This window comes from Coregonus lavaretus (assembly GCF_964263955.1).
Source record: "Coregonus lavaretus genome assembly, chromosome: 3".
In the NCBI taxonomy this organism is placed as follows: Eukaryota; Metazoa; Chordata; class Actinopteri; order Salmoniformes; family Salmonidae; genus Coregonus; species Coregonus lavaretus.
The window spans coordinates 55,993,552-56,008,302 of NC_139990.1; the positions used below are offsets into that span (position 1 = coordinate 55,993,552).

The 14,751-nt window shown below is 41.9% G+C and overlaps 1 protein-coding gene across 1 annotated transcript; it reads left to right on the forward strand.

Moving 5' to 3' along the window:
- The first annotated feature begins 6,310 nt into the window (after positions 1-6,310).
- LOC311116383 (rRNA 2'-O-methyltransferase fibrillarin-like) lies at positions 6,311-12,735 on the forward strand. Its single transcript, XM_084157408.1, has 8 exons — positions 6,311-6,445; positions 9,982-10,107; positions 10,323-10,460; positions 10,643-10,908; positions 11,034-11,166; positions 11,251-11,363; positions 11,567-11,712; positions 12,201-12,735. Exons 1-8 carry the CDS (start codon positions 6,436-6,438, stop codon positions 12,223-12,225), a joined length of 957 nt encoding a protein of 318 aa, XP_084013534.1. The 5' UTR covers positions 6,311-6,435; the 3' UTR covers positions 12,226-12,735.
- The last annotated feature ends 2,016 nt before the right edge of the window (positions 12,736-14,751 follow it).

Sequence of the window (14,751 nt, forward strand, 5' to 3'; positions counted from 1 at the left end):
ACCTGAGAAAAGTTGCTACACACCAGTTAGAGCGCTGTCTTCTGATAGAATGCCCGTCTGTGAACTCTCATCCTTCACTTCCAAAAATTACAATAAGAAGCATATTAGATCTGCGTATACAAAACGCAGCAAGATATTTCTTATGCATTTTATATATTTATTTTTTTGTACTGTATGCTCTCAATGTGATTTGATAGGCGTGACACCAAAATCCAAGCTGGCTTCCCTTGACACTTTTTTTTGGTGCACCAGGACCAATCACAGTTGAGCTCACAGTTTAGCTCAACGCTGATTGGGTAATTTTTTCAACTTTCTTTTATCAAGGGAGGCCAAATGCTCGCTGGCTTCCCTTGCAATCAATGCTACAGGCGGCAACAATGTCATACTCGTTTGGACCAGACAGCATCAGATAGGTGGCCTACACGTAGAGAGACGCGCTGTTTCGCTCGCTCTGACGCTTTCTCCGGTGAGATACATTCAGCCAGCCTCTTGTGAATTGAAGGAAAATTATGAAACACTGAGAGAAGAAAGATTATTTTCTTTTTTTGTCATTTTTTCTTGGTCACATTTTTGGGAAGCCTGGCTTCCCTTGGCATCCACATTTTTATATATTTTTTGTTAATTAAAAAAAAAAATATATTATTAAAAATATATTTAAACAGTAACATGCAAAACACAAAAAACAGAACAGCCAGAGGGATTACACAAAGAAATAAGGAAGAGAGAAAAAATATATATATATTAATAATAATAATACAAATCCACATTATATCAAATCAAATACAGACATGTAGCAAATACATTTTTTAGACATTTTGTTTCGCATACGTTTTAAAGATTCGAAATAGTTTACCAAATCAGATGTATATATTTTTTAATGGCCTTTTTCTTCATACATTTTGATTTGTGTATGACATTTTTTTCCTAATAAAATAAAGAGATTTATGACATACTGACGTTCAATTGTGGAATCAGTGTAGTAAAATAATATGTCAAACTTAGATATTTCAATGGTTGTATGCATTTTGTTGCCAAGATATAGTTTCACATCAGTCCAGAACACCTCACTACAGTGGGGAAAAAAAGTATTTAGTCAGCCACCAATTGTGCAAGTTCTCCCACTTAAAAAGATGAGAGAGGCCTGTAATTTTCATCATAGGTACACGTCAACTATGACAGACAAAATGAGATTTTTTTTTACAGAAAATCACATTGTAGGATTTTTAATGAATTTATTTGCAAATTATGGTGGAAAATAAGTATTTGGTCAATAACAAAAGTTTCTCAATACTTTGTTATATACCCTTTGTTGGCAATGACACAGGTCAAACGTTTTCTGTAAGTCTTCACAAGGTTTTCACACACTGTTGCTGGTATTTTGGCCCATTCCTCCATGCAGATCTCCTCTAGAGCAGTGATGTTTTGGGGCTGTTGCTGGGCAACACGGACTTTCAACTCCCTCCAAAGATTTTATATGGGGTTGAGATCTGGAGACTGGCTAGGCCACTCCAGGACCTTGAAATGCTTCTTACGAAGCCACTCCTTCGTTGCCCGGGCGGTGTGTTTGGGATCATTGTCATGCTGAAAGACCCAGCCACGTTTCATCTTCAATGCCCTTGCTGATGGAAGGAGGTTTTCACTCAAAATCTCACGATACATGGCCCCATTCATTCTTTCCTTTACACGGATCAGTCGTCCTGGTCCCTTTGCAGAAAAACAGCCCCAAAGCATGATGTTTCCACCCCCATGCTTCACAGTAGGTATGGTGTTCTTTGGATGCAACTCAGCATTCTTTGTCCTCCAAACACGACGAGTTGAGTTTTTACCAAAAAGTAATATTTTGGTTTCATCTGACATTCTCCCAATCCTCTTCTGGATCATTCAAATGCACTCTAGCAAACTTCAGACGGGCCTGGACATGTACTGGCTTAAGCAGGGGGACACGTCTCGCACTGCAGGATTTGAGTCCCTGGTGGCGTAGTGTGTTACTGATGGTAGGCTTTGTTACTTTGGTCCCAGCTCTCTGCAGGTCATTCACTAGGTCCCCCCGTGTTGTTCTGGGATTTTTGCTTACCGTTCTTGTGATCATTTTGACCCCGTGGAGCCCCAGATCGAGGGAGATTATCAGTGGTCTTGTATGTCTTCCATTTCCTAATAATTGCTCCCACAGTTGATTTCTTCAAACCAAGCTGCTTACCTATTGCAGATTCAGTCTTCCCAGCCTGGTGCAGGTCTACAATTTTGTTTCTGGTGTCCTTTGACAGCTCTTTGGTCTTGGCCATAGTGGAGTTTGGAGTGTGACTGTTTGAGGTTGTGGACAGGTGTCTTTTATACTGATAACAAGTTCAAACAGGTGCCATTAATACAGGTAACGAGTGGAGGACAGAGGAGCCTCTTAAAGAAGAAGTTACAGGTCTGTGAGAGCCAGAAATCTTGCTTGATGTAGGTGACCAAATACTTATTTTCCACCATAATTTGCAAATAAATTCATTAAAAATCCTACAATGTGATATTCTGGATTTTTTTTCTTCTCATTTTGTCTGTCATAGTTGACGTGTACCTATGATGAAAATACAGGCCTCTCTCATCTTTTTAAGTGGGAGAACTTGCACAATTGGTGGCTGACTAAATACATTTTTTCCCCACTGTATGTAAACAATTACAAACTAAGTGTTCAATAGATTCCGTTTCTAGTTCACAAAAACTGCATTCACTGGTAACATCAGGTATATATTTAGAAATCAAGCTATTACACGGGTAGAATATATGGATAATCTTAAAGGAGATCTCCTTTACTTTATTGGTCACCATAAATTTGTGTGGCGTGAGCCAAGCAAGGTGCCAGTTTACATAAAACGATGAAACCCAACAAAATATAGCAGAAGGAATAGAATTTCTGTAGAAAATATCCCTTAACCTCTTGAGGATCGGGCCCTTTTTTTCAATTTTTGCCTAAAATGACATACCCAAATCTAACTACCTGTAGCTCAGGACCTGAAGCAAGGATATGCATATTCTTGATACCATTTGAAAGGAAACACTTTGAAGTTTGTGGAAATGTGAAATTAATGTAGGAGAATATAACACATTAGATCTGGTAAAAGGAAATACAAACAAAAAAAAACATGTGTTTTCTATTTATTTATTTGTCCATCATTTTTGCAAGAGAAAGGCCACAATATAATATTTCAGATTGATCCAGTGAAGCGTTGCAATACTGGACTATTTTGTATGAAGTCTGCCCAAATGTGCCGAATTGGTCAATTGATACATTTTCAAGTACATAACTATAGAGAACATACAAAAAGGATATGGTAATACTAAATGTAAGTTTACACACTCCCAGGAATGTCATACATGATGGATCATTAGCTTATACACTAACTTTCACACATCTAGATGGCCGGGCGGGGTGGGTGTGGAGCCAGAGACAGCAAGGCTTCAAACTGTAGAACCCAGTTCCTATATTTGAATATAAAAATTGATTTTATCAAACAAAAACATGCTACATTTTATCTCTGGGACCCTCAGGATGACAAATCAGAGCAAGATTACTGAATGTAAGTACATTATTTGCCTTCAGAGGTGAATGTATCAAACCAGTTGCCGTGATACGTTTTTTGTTGTTGTGCACTCTCCTCAAACAATAGCAGGGTATTTTTTCACTCTAATAGCTACTGTATTGGACAGTGCAGTTAGATTAACAAGAATGTAAGCTTTCTGCCCATATATGACATGTCTATGTCCTGGAAAGTTTGCTGTTACTTACAACAGTCATGCTAATCACATTAGCGCACGTTAGCTCAACCGTCCAGTATACGGGACACCGATACCGTAGAGGTTAATAAACAATAGATGAATTTCTTATCTAGTAGACATATGCCATTCACCTGGATAACGCTTACAATAGGAGATGTTCCAAAATATGCATTATTCTGAAGTAAATATTTTATCCCACTAGGTATAGCTTTTATAACAGTGTCATATTCCTTGCTTGAAACCTCAAAGTTGTATTTTTCCATAAATTCTCTCCGCATAAATAGATTCCCACTAATACCAACTAATTAGCTGACAAGGACAATGTTTTTTGAGAAACAATTACGGTAAAATAACATCTTGTTTCTATGTAATATCGACCCATTATTCCATATAAAACATTTATGAGGTGAAAAGTTGTGTTTATACAGCAAAGTCCAGCACATTAAAGCCTGCTTGTGAAAAGCCGCCAATTTCACAGGAAGTTTACCCATAATGTAGGAACATTGTAGTAAAAAATTAAGCCCTCCGAGCTTCTGAAAAACAGTTGACTTTTGATATCTGATTAAAGAGAGTGAAGTCTAAGACATTTAGACCGCCATCACAAACCCTGTTGGTGATAACAGCTCTTTTTATCTTATGTGGCTTGTTTTTCCATATTAAATTGTTCAATAGCCTATCTAAGGTACAGCAAGTGGATTTGGGAATGTCAATAGATGAAAAAAGATAGGATGCACGAGATAGCCCCTCAGCTTTGGATAAAAGCACCCTACCTTGAAGACTTAAATCCCTCCCTAACTATGAGGATAATTTATTTATTTTTGATAGATTCAGTTACAGGATTCAAATTAAGATCATTCACAGCCTTATGATTTTTGGTGATCTTTACACCGAGGTTGGTTACAGTATCTTTTTCAGAGATTTTACCATCTGCTGGATTGACAGCTCCTTTCAGAACAAACATCTCACATTTGGAAAGATTTAATACCAAACCTGAGATTTGGGAGAACTGCTTCACAATAGCCAATGCTAATCTAGCTTGTGACAAATGTTTTCAAAAAAGTGAGGTGCCAGTTGGGATATCTTGATATCTCTGGCCTGGAATGTAATGCCTTCAAATTGACATTGATAAACTAATGAGGATAATGTTTGAGATACTAACAAAAATAAAAAAGGTGAGATTGGACAACCTTGTCGTATTCCTTTGTAAATGTTAAACCTTGATGATGTTCCATGACAGAGTTTTATTCAGCTATTACTACCATTATACAGAGTTCTAATAGCATCAACAAAAAAATTACCAAATTTCAAATGCTTAAGACAATCAAAGATAAAATTGTGACTTACGGTATCAAATGCTTTCTGAAAATCCCAAAAAATAAGATAACATCCATTAGATCACAATACTCAACCAAATCTAACACCAGCCTCAGATTATTAGATATATGACACCCTTTCATAAACCCTGATTGACATTCATCAATCAGATCATTCAAGCACGACTTTAACCTTTTCGCAAAGTTTGAGGCTATAATTTTGTATTTGTTATTTAGGAGTGTGATTGGACGTCAATTATCAATAATTAAGAGATCCTTGTGTGGTTTAGGTATAAGAGTAATAACCCCATGCTTCAGAGAGGCAGGTAGTTCTCCCTTGTTTATAGCCTCCTTAAAGGTTTCAAGTAAAAATTGTGCTATTTCTTCAGAGAAGATTTTGTAAAATTCAGAGGTTAATCCATCACAACCTGGAGATTAGTTATTTTTTAATTGAGCAACCCCATATTGGATGTCCATAATGGATCAATCTTGACAACAAGACCGATTGAATTCTTCACTAACCGTGTTAACATTCTCTATAGAATCAAGGAGATCCTTAGATCTCAAACTGTTATCTAAGGAGTAAAGATTCTCACAAAACTTAGTGGTAAAGTCTGATAACAACTCTCTATCCTCAGAGGTTACCCCATTAATCGTACGTTTCCGAAGTGTGTTGAGTTCCCCTCTCCTCTTTTCCAAATAAAAAAAGTATCTACTGTTCTTTTCGCCTTTTTCAAGCTATTGTTTTCTGGATCTTATGAAGGCCCCTCTAGCCTTTTCCTCATAAAATGTATCTAGTTGATTCTGTAAATCATTCAATTTAGCTTTCTCATTAATACAGGCTGAGCGGATTTTAAATTTCAGCAGTTCCCAATATTTCCCATATTCTGCATTAGAGGTAGCTAAATTCCAGTAAACAGAAATTAGATTCTTAATCAGATTTTTTAAATCATCATGCAATAACAATGAGTTATTCAATTTCCAATAACCATCAGAGTATTTCGTATCATCATTACTGCACATTTGTACAGTCAGCCATATTACTTTATGATCCGTCACGACTGCAGGCAGTATTTTTACCTCTACAGTGTTGGCCTCAAGACTAGAAAGTCCGAAATTATTGACACCGTTGATAAAGATGAGCAGAAACGACTGGGGTGTATTTACGGACATCCAAGCTAGGTGGCGACAAAAAATGCAATTACAAGCGTCCAGACCGTGGTGTATCATGGGAAGGAGGAGTCTGATGACGCATGGCCACATTGGTAGGTAATGTGTGCTGCGTGTTCAGAAGAAGAAGAAGAAGAAGAAGAAGAGAAACCCGGGTAAAGCAAGCTCGAGCTGTTTTAGATTGAAAGCAAATATGAGACCAGGTAAGTTTATTTGATCAATTGAGTAAACGGGGATACATAATTTAAATGCCCGTCAAAGTCTTACTATTATGAAGGCCAAATATGTGTGAAATTGTTTAATCTTCCGGCCTGGTGTTGTGAGCAGTAGCCATGATTTCTCTCACACAACTTGGACGAAAAGTAAATAGTGCATGTAGCTAACTATTCAGTTACAAGTACGACGTGTTTGTGTTCAATTTCACTAATTATCATTAATATTACAGTGTTTGGACTGTCTTTGCTTATGCTGTGATTTAACGCACATTACCGCAATGGTGCAGCCCGCATGGCACGAAAACTAAACACGTGTTCCTCGCGAGCTCATACGCGAGTAGCTAGCTAGCAATCTAGGTAACTAGTGTTCGCACACAACACAAGTATTCTTGTTATTTAGCCTGAAAACGTGCCATTTTGATTTATTTTTGATTGCCTAGCCAAATATAGGTCAAACGTTATTGGCACATGTACTTTCAACCTGCTAGGATTGGTAAGTAGGTTACTAACTAACTAGACCATTGCATTAGCTAGATTCATGCACGGCAATGTCATGCTGTTTCAAATCAAATCAAATCAAATCAAATCAAATTTTATTGGTCACATGCGCCGAATACAACAGGTGCAGACATTACAGTGAAATGCTTACTTACAGCCCTTAACCAACAGTGCATTTATTTTAAACAAAAAAGTAAGAATAAAACAACAACAAAAAAGTGTTGAGAAAAAAAAGAGCAGAAGTAAAAAATAAAGTGACAGTAGGGAGGCTATATATACAATAGAATAAAGTGACAGTAGGGAGGCTATATATACAGGGGGGTACCGTTGCATAGTCAATGTGCGGGGGCACCGGCTAGTTGAGGTAATATGTACATGTGGGTAGAGTTAAAGTGACTATGCATAAATACTTAACAGAGTAGCAGCAGCGTAAAAAGGATGGGGTGGGGGGGCAGTGCAAATAGTCCGGGTAGCCATGATTAGCTGTTCAGGAGTCTTATGGCTTGGGGGTAGAAGCTGTTGAGAAGTCTTTTGGACCTAGACTTGGCACTCCGGTACCGCTTGCCGTGCGGTAGCAGAGAGAACAGTCTATGACTAGGGTGACTGGAGTCTTTGACAATTTTGAGGGCCTTCCTCTGACACCGCCTGGTATAGAGGTCCTGGATGGCAGGGAGCTTTGCCCCAGTGATGTACTGGGCCGTACGCACTACCCTCTGTAGTGCCTTGCGGTCAGAGGCCAAGCAGTTGCCATACCAGGCGGTGATGCAACCAGTCAGGATGCTCTCGATGGTGCAGCTGTAGAATTTTTTGAGGATCTGAGGACCCATGCCAAATCTTTTTAGTCTCCTGAGGGGGAATAGGCTTTGTCGTGCCCTCTTCACGACTGTCTTGGTGTGTTTGGACCATGATAGTTCGTTGGTGATGTGGACACCAAGGAACTTGAAGCTCTCAACCTGTTCCACTACAGCCCCGTCGATGAGAATGGGGGCGTGCTCAGTCCTCTTTTTTCTTTTTTTTCCTGTAGTCCACAATCATCTCCTTTGTCTTGGTCACGTTGAGGGAGAGGTTGTTGTCCTGGCACCACACGGCCAGATCTCTGACCTCCTCCCTATAGGCTGTCTCATCGTTGTCGGTGTTTACCCATTATCTTTGGGTTACAGCCCTCGAGCTCAAATGCAGTCTTCTAGTTAGCAGACAAACTAACACCGAGACATAAAAAAAAAATGGAATATTCTGTTCCATTCAATTTCCAAGTTCTTTGTTGTACCCCTTAAATCCGCTATTAGGGTATCAAATCATCACAGGTGGTGAAATGAACATGTATTTAGCCACTAAACTACTTACAGCTATCATGTCTGTAAGACAAATAAATAAGCATGCATTAGTTGTTGGGATCTATGATTCTATAAGTAATCTACACTATAACATACATTTACATTTACATTTTAGTCATTTAGCAGACGCTCTTAACCAGAGCGACTTACAGGAGCAATTAGGGTTAAGTGCCTTGCTCAAGGGCACATTAACGTCATTTAGCAGACGCTCTTAGCCAGAGCGACTCACAAATTGGTGCGTTCACCCTATAGCCAGTGGGATAACCACTTTACAATTTGGGGGGGGGGGGGGTTAGAAGGAATACTTTAGCCTATCCCAGGTATTCCTTAAAGAGGTGGGGTTTCAAATGTCTCCGGAAGGTGGTGAGTGACTCCGCTGTCCTGGCGTCGTGAGGGAGCTTGTTCCACCATTGGGGTGCCAGAGCAGCGAACAGTTTTGACTGGGCTGAGGGGGAGCTGTGCTTCCGCAGAGGAAGGGGAGCCAGCAGGCCAGAGGTGGATGAACGCAATGTCCTCGTTTGGGTGTAGGGACTGATCAGAGCCTGAAGGTACAGGGGTGCCGTTCCCCTCACTGCTCCAAAGGCAAGCACCATGGTCTTGTAGCGGATGCGAGCTTCAATTGGAAGCCAGTGGAGTGTGCGGAGGAGGGGGGTGACGTGAGAGAACTTGGGAAGGTTGAACACCAGACGGGCTGCGGCATTCTGGATGAGTTGTAGGGGTTTAATGGCACAGGCAGGGAGCCCAGCCAACAGCGAGTTGCAGTAGTCCAGACGGGAGATGACAAGTGCCTGGACCAGGACCTGCGCCGCTTCCTGTGTAAGGCAGGGTCGCACTCTCCGAATGTTGTAGAGCATGAACCTGCAGGAGCGGGTCACCGCCTTGATGTTGGCGGAGAACGACAGGGTGTTGTCCAGGGTCACGCCTAGGCTCTTCGCACTCTGGGAGGAGGACACAGCGGAGTTGTCTACCGTGATGGCGAGATCATGGAACGGGCAGTCCTTCCCGGGGAGGAAGAGCAGCTCCGTCTTGCCAGGGTTCAGCTTGAGGTGGTGATCCGTCATCCATACTGATATGTCTGCCAGACATGCAGAGATGCGATTCGCCACCTGGTGATCAGAAGGGGGAAAGGAGAAGATTAGTTGTGTATCGTCAGCGTAGCAATGATAGGAAAGGCCATGTGAGGATATGACAGAGCCAAGTGACTTGGTGTATAGGGAGAAAAGGAGAGGGCCCAAAACCGATCCCTGGGGGACACCAGTGGTGAGAGCACGTGGTGCGGAGACAGCTTCCCGCCACGCCACTTGGTAGGAGCGACCGGTCAGGTAGGACGCAATCCAGGAGTGAGCCGCGCCGGAGATGCCCATTTCGGAGAGGGTGGAGAGGAGGATCTGATGGTTCACAGTATCAAAGGCAGCAGACAGATCTAGAAGGACAAGAGCAGAGGAGAGAGAGTTAGCTTTAGCAGTGCGGAGAGTCTCTGTGACACAGAGAAGAGCAGTCTCAGTTGAATGACCAGTCCTGAAACCTGATTGGTTTGGATCAAGAAGGTCATTCTGAGAGAGATAGCAAGAGAGTTGGCTAAAGATACACCATCAATCCGAAGCATCTCATTCATTTGTTTACACCAGGCCCTGGCAGCATACAGATTTGAATGTCAATCTCAATTTTCACAATCTTCCTTCTTTCTTTTAGGATTCAGCCCTCGGGGTGGTGATCGAGGAGGCTTCAGAGGAAGAGGGAGCTTTGGAGACAGAGGTGGTGGACGGGGAGGTTTTGGCGATAGAGGTGGACGAGGAGGTTTCAGAGGCAGAGGTGGTGGTAAGTCAAACATAGCTAGATTTTATTTGACATGTTTTTAAGCTTATAGATGCATGCTCGTTCCGTCTTGTGTAAGTGTACCTGACTGACAAGCATTCTTATCACATTTTCGAAGTCAAGTCAACCTCGTGACTTAACACATGAAATTTCTTGCAACTGCCATGTATTAAAATTTGGGCAAGAACTGGACATTAAGTGTTATTTGCCTGTTACAGGAGGTGGATTTAGGTCTCCAAGTGGCGAGGGTGGCTTCAGAGGCCGTGGAGGTGGTCGTGGCACCCCCAGGGGTAGAGGTGGACGTGGGGGCTTTGGGGCGGGCAGGAAAGTCACAGTGGAGCCTCATAGACATGAGGGTGAGTGGAAACGTTGGGGAGCTGTGCAATACAAGCTGTCTCCAGCAGAGGCCTGTAGTTGCACTATTGTTTGTATTGTTCAGCAGCACCCACTCTATGCACAATTTCTTATTTTATTTTCTTAAACTTCCCAATGTATCGGAGTGTTGTAATTTCATAAGTCCTTTTTTTCCCACCCTCAGGAGTGTTCATCTGCCGTGGTAAGGAAGATGCCCTGGTGACAAAGAACATGGTGATTGGAGAGTCTGTGTATGGAGAAAAAAGGATGAATGTCGAGGAAGGGGAAACAAAGATTGAGTACAGAGCGTGGAATCCTTTCCGGTCAAAGCTGGCAGCAGCCATCTTGGGAGGAGTTGACCAGATCCACATCAAACCTGGCTCGAAGGTCATGTACCTGGGAGCCGCATCAGGGACGACAGTGTCCCACGTGTCAGACATCGTTGGACCTGTGAGTATATTTTTCCCACATAATCTTGTTTAGAACTATTAAAACGTTTATCACAATGAAGTGTGGACCTTCATTCCTTTGACCCCTGTACATGTAATGACAGACTTTTCCTCTCTGTTTTGCAGGAGGGTCTTGTGTATGCTGTAGAGTTCTCTCACAGGTCAGGACGTGATCTGCTCAATGTTGCCAAAAAGAGAACCAACATCATTCCCATCATTGAGGACGCCCGGCATCCACACAAATACCGCATGCTTGTTGGTAAGTCATCAAAATCATACACTGATGCAAAAAGGCTGGTGGTTTATGGATGTTTTACTAACTCTGGCTGAACCCTCTGTGCAGGCATGGTAGATGTCATCTTCGCTGATGTGGCCCAGCCTGATCAGACCAGAATTGTTGCACTCAACGCTCACAACTTCCTCAAGAACGGAGGGCATTTTGTCATCTCAATCAAGGTAAAACACAGACTGTGCAAGAAGCTGTGTTATTCAGAGTTAGTGGTGCTATCTTCGGGAATACTATTCTTAAGCAGTCAAACTAAGATATTAGACATTGAACTGCAAAGCTTTTGATTTTAGGAGCAACCTAGATTACTGTTACTGAGGGCCGTGTTTCAGGTGCAGTGGGATTAAAGTAAATTTGTCTCGTCTCCCTCCAGGCAAACTGCATTGATTCAACGGCAGCACCGGAGGCTGTATTTGCTGCGGAGGTGAAGAAGATGGGCTCAGAAAACATGAAGCCCCAGGAGCAGCTGACACTGGAGCCTTATGAGAGAGATCACGCCATCGTAGTAGGAATCTACAGGTGAGGAAATGCTTGTTTATAAATATACACGGGTCACGTAAAAAAATATTTTACAGCGTTCTGACTGATGTGTAGCTACTTTCTCTGTAAAATGCAAGATTAACTTGAAGCAAAGCATTAGGAAATGTAGCTGGCTACATTCTTTCTATGATAACCATTAGAAATATGATGGCCATGCATTGTTTTTGCAAAAAAATACCTTGCTTTTTCATTGTAAGCACATTTACTTGTGTGGGTGCTAGCCAATCTGACGAATGAAGCTATTTTCTGCCGAATGGGTTGCACTAATGTATTTTCTGTGATGGACAACTAGTTGCACGCCCCTGGTCACTATTGAAGAAAAAGAAAAAAAACTCGCTTTTGAAATGGTTTAAAGTGCAGATTTTGGTTTAAATTCATCTCTATACATCTGAGTTTTGGCATCAAGTTCATTTCAAAGCTTTTACGGAATGTTTTCTTTTGAATTTATCAAATATTATTTCTTACAGACCTGCCCCCAAGATTAAGAAGTGAACTGGCCCTTCGCTGTGGCATAGTGACTTTTTCTGTGGACCCACCTCTGCCACGAGGGGGAACTGCTCAGCACCGGGATTTAGCGAGGCACTGATTGGACCCCAACATGCTTACACCCATATCTGAACTGTCCATTTTAGTATGCCTGTCTCCAGAACTCGGACGGTTGCTTGTCTGTCGCTTTAGAAGTACATAACTGTCTTTGTCTGGGGAGAGGGTGTTGGGGTGGAATTCACTTCCCTAATTAACTCTGTAGTGCCATGTAAAGTACTGTACAGAGGGAAAGCCTGATATATTGATTTAACTTTTAGTTTTGTTTAATATTCACATTAATTTGTAATCTGCTTTTAAAGAGCAACTATTTCAGTTTATCCTTGAGTCACAAAGTCAGATGTATAATGTCTTGCTTGATGTTAAAACAAGACTGACTTACACCCATGTGTATGTTTAATTTTGACTTAAATGTGATATTGTACCTTGACTTTTTTTTATTAAAACAGTGTGATTGTATATTTGATTTAGTCCTGCATTTTTAGACCTGGTCAGAGGAACAATATGTTGTCATGACATAAGATATGGTCACTCAACTATACTGAACAAAAACATAAATGCAAGTTCGGGGAGCGTGCAATTAGCATGTTGACTGCAGGAATGTGCACCAGAGCTGTTGCCAGTTTTATATTGGTCATTTCTCTACCATAAGCCGCCTCAGTGTTTTAGGGAATTTGGCAGTACATCCAACCAGCCTCAACCGCAGACCACGTGTACCCACGCCAGCCCAGGACCTTCTTCACCTGTGGAAGTGTGGGGTGTTGAGTATTCCTGTCTGTAATAAAGCACATTTTTGGGGGAAAAACTAATTCTGATTAGCTGGGCCTGGCTCTCTAGTGGGTGGGCCTATGCCCTCCCAGGGACACCCATGGCTGCGCCCCTACACAGTCATGTGAAATCCATAGATTGACTAATTTATATGAACTGTAACTCGGTAAAATTGTTTAATGTAGCGTTGATATTTTCTTCAGTGTAGTTTGATATGGATTAACTTCATGTGAACGCGCTTTTGACTAATGACGAAAGTTAAAGGGGGGCGGGTACACATCGTGGCCAAATTGTGTTCACCGTTACCAAATGACCGTTTAACTGTTGGTGACTAGCTGCTAGTACTAAAACAGCACCGATTATGTGAACTCGCGCGACTAAAGACAAAGATTATTATTTTCATCCCTGGTGGTGACCGCCGCCATTTTAAGTGAGTGAACGTGCATACAGATTGGGCAGTGGTTATCGTCAAAACGCGCTAATGAGGCGGGTAATTTGAACATGATTGATGGTTAGCTGATGCGATATTATGATTGACAAACTGGTGTTAACTAGGTGCCGGTAGTATGACAGTCCCTCAGAAAATTGAGACCCTTAGCAGGCCTAACGTTAGTTAACGGTAATTTACCCAACGCGTTAGCTAGCTAACATTAGATAACGCTTATGCGATTTTCAAGCACAGAATGCATGAATGTATGCACTCACTAACTGTAAGTCGCTCTGGATAAGAGCGTCTGCTAAATGTAATGAATTGAGGTTTCTAATTTACCAGTATTAAGATGATCATTTAAATAGCTAAACATATGTAACAGCATGTCCGTGAATCTAAATGTACTCATTTAGCTAGTTCGTTCGCTAAGGTGTTAACAGTCAAGGTTTGCCGTTGAGGCAACATGCACGAGCTTGCTAGCTAGCAACGTTGGCTAGCTACCTACCTTACTAGCTAACTCACCCTAAAACCTAATTTCGACCGTTTTAATGCCGAGGCAGTTTGCATAAAAATGTATTACCGCTGTGTTAGATTATGAACAGGCTATCCATGTGATGTTTAATTCCGCACCAAGGACAGTAGCTTCTGACTGTCGTGGGTTTGTTTTGGCGGCCATTTTGTAGGGGGAATGCAACTCAATCAAGCGGGAACGAGCTTCGTGTCGGGGGCGCGCTTTTCGTGCAGACCCTCGTCGAAGTGATTGCTAGTGATGCCTGTGGAGTGATCGAGATTAACGGCCAGAGAGGGGGGGTCCCTTGCGAATGCACATCGCTAGTTATAGCGGTGCAACGGAAATACCCCAATTTTATTTTAATCGTTTATTTTTTATTTCAACACTCCTCGCATCCCCTCCACCCACCACGTAGTTGGATAGTAGTACTAACTGTTACAGTGAAAGCTAGCTAGTTAGCCAGCTAGCTAGCCTCCCAGACTCAGTAGCTAAAATAAACCCAACGTTTGCCAGCTTGCTACAAGGTTTTTTGAGTGAAACAGAGGCCACGAAAGAATCAACAATCAATGGGGAGATAAGAAGACAAATAAGGTGTATTTTGGATGACAACCTAGCCATCGCCATGCTACCCCAAGCGGTACCACATCTGTTACCTGTGAACTGCTCAATTAGCTAGCTTGCACTGCGCCGGGCGGACCGCGCCGAACCTCCGAGTTGATCTTGCGCTCTTGCTGGACTGCGTTTTGGAGACTAACCTCACTGAAGA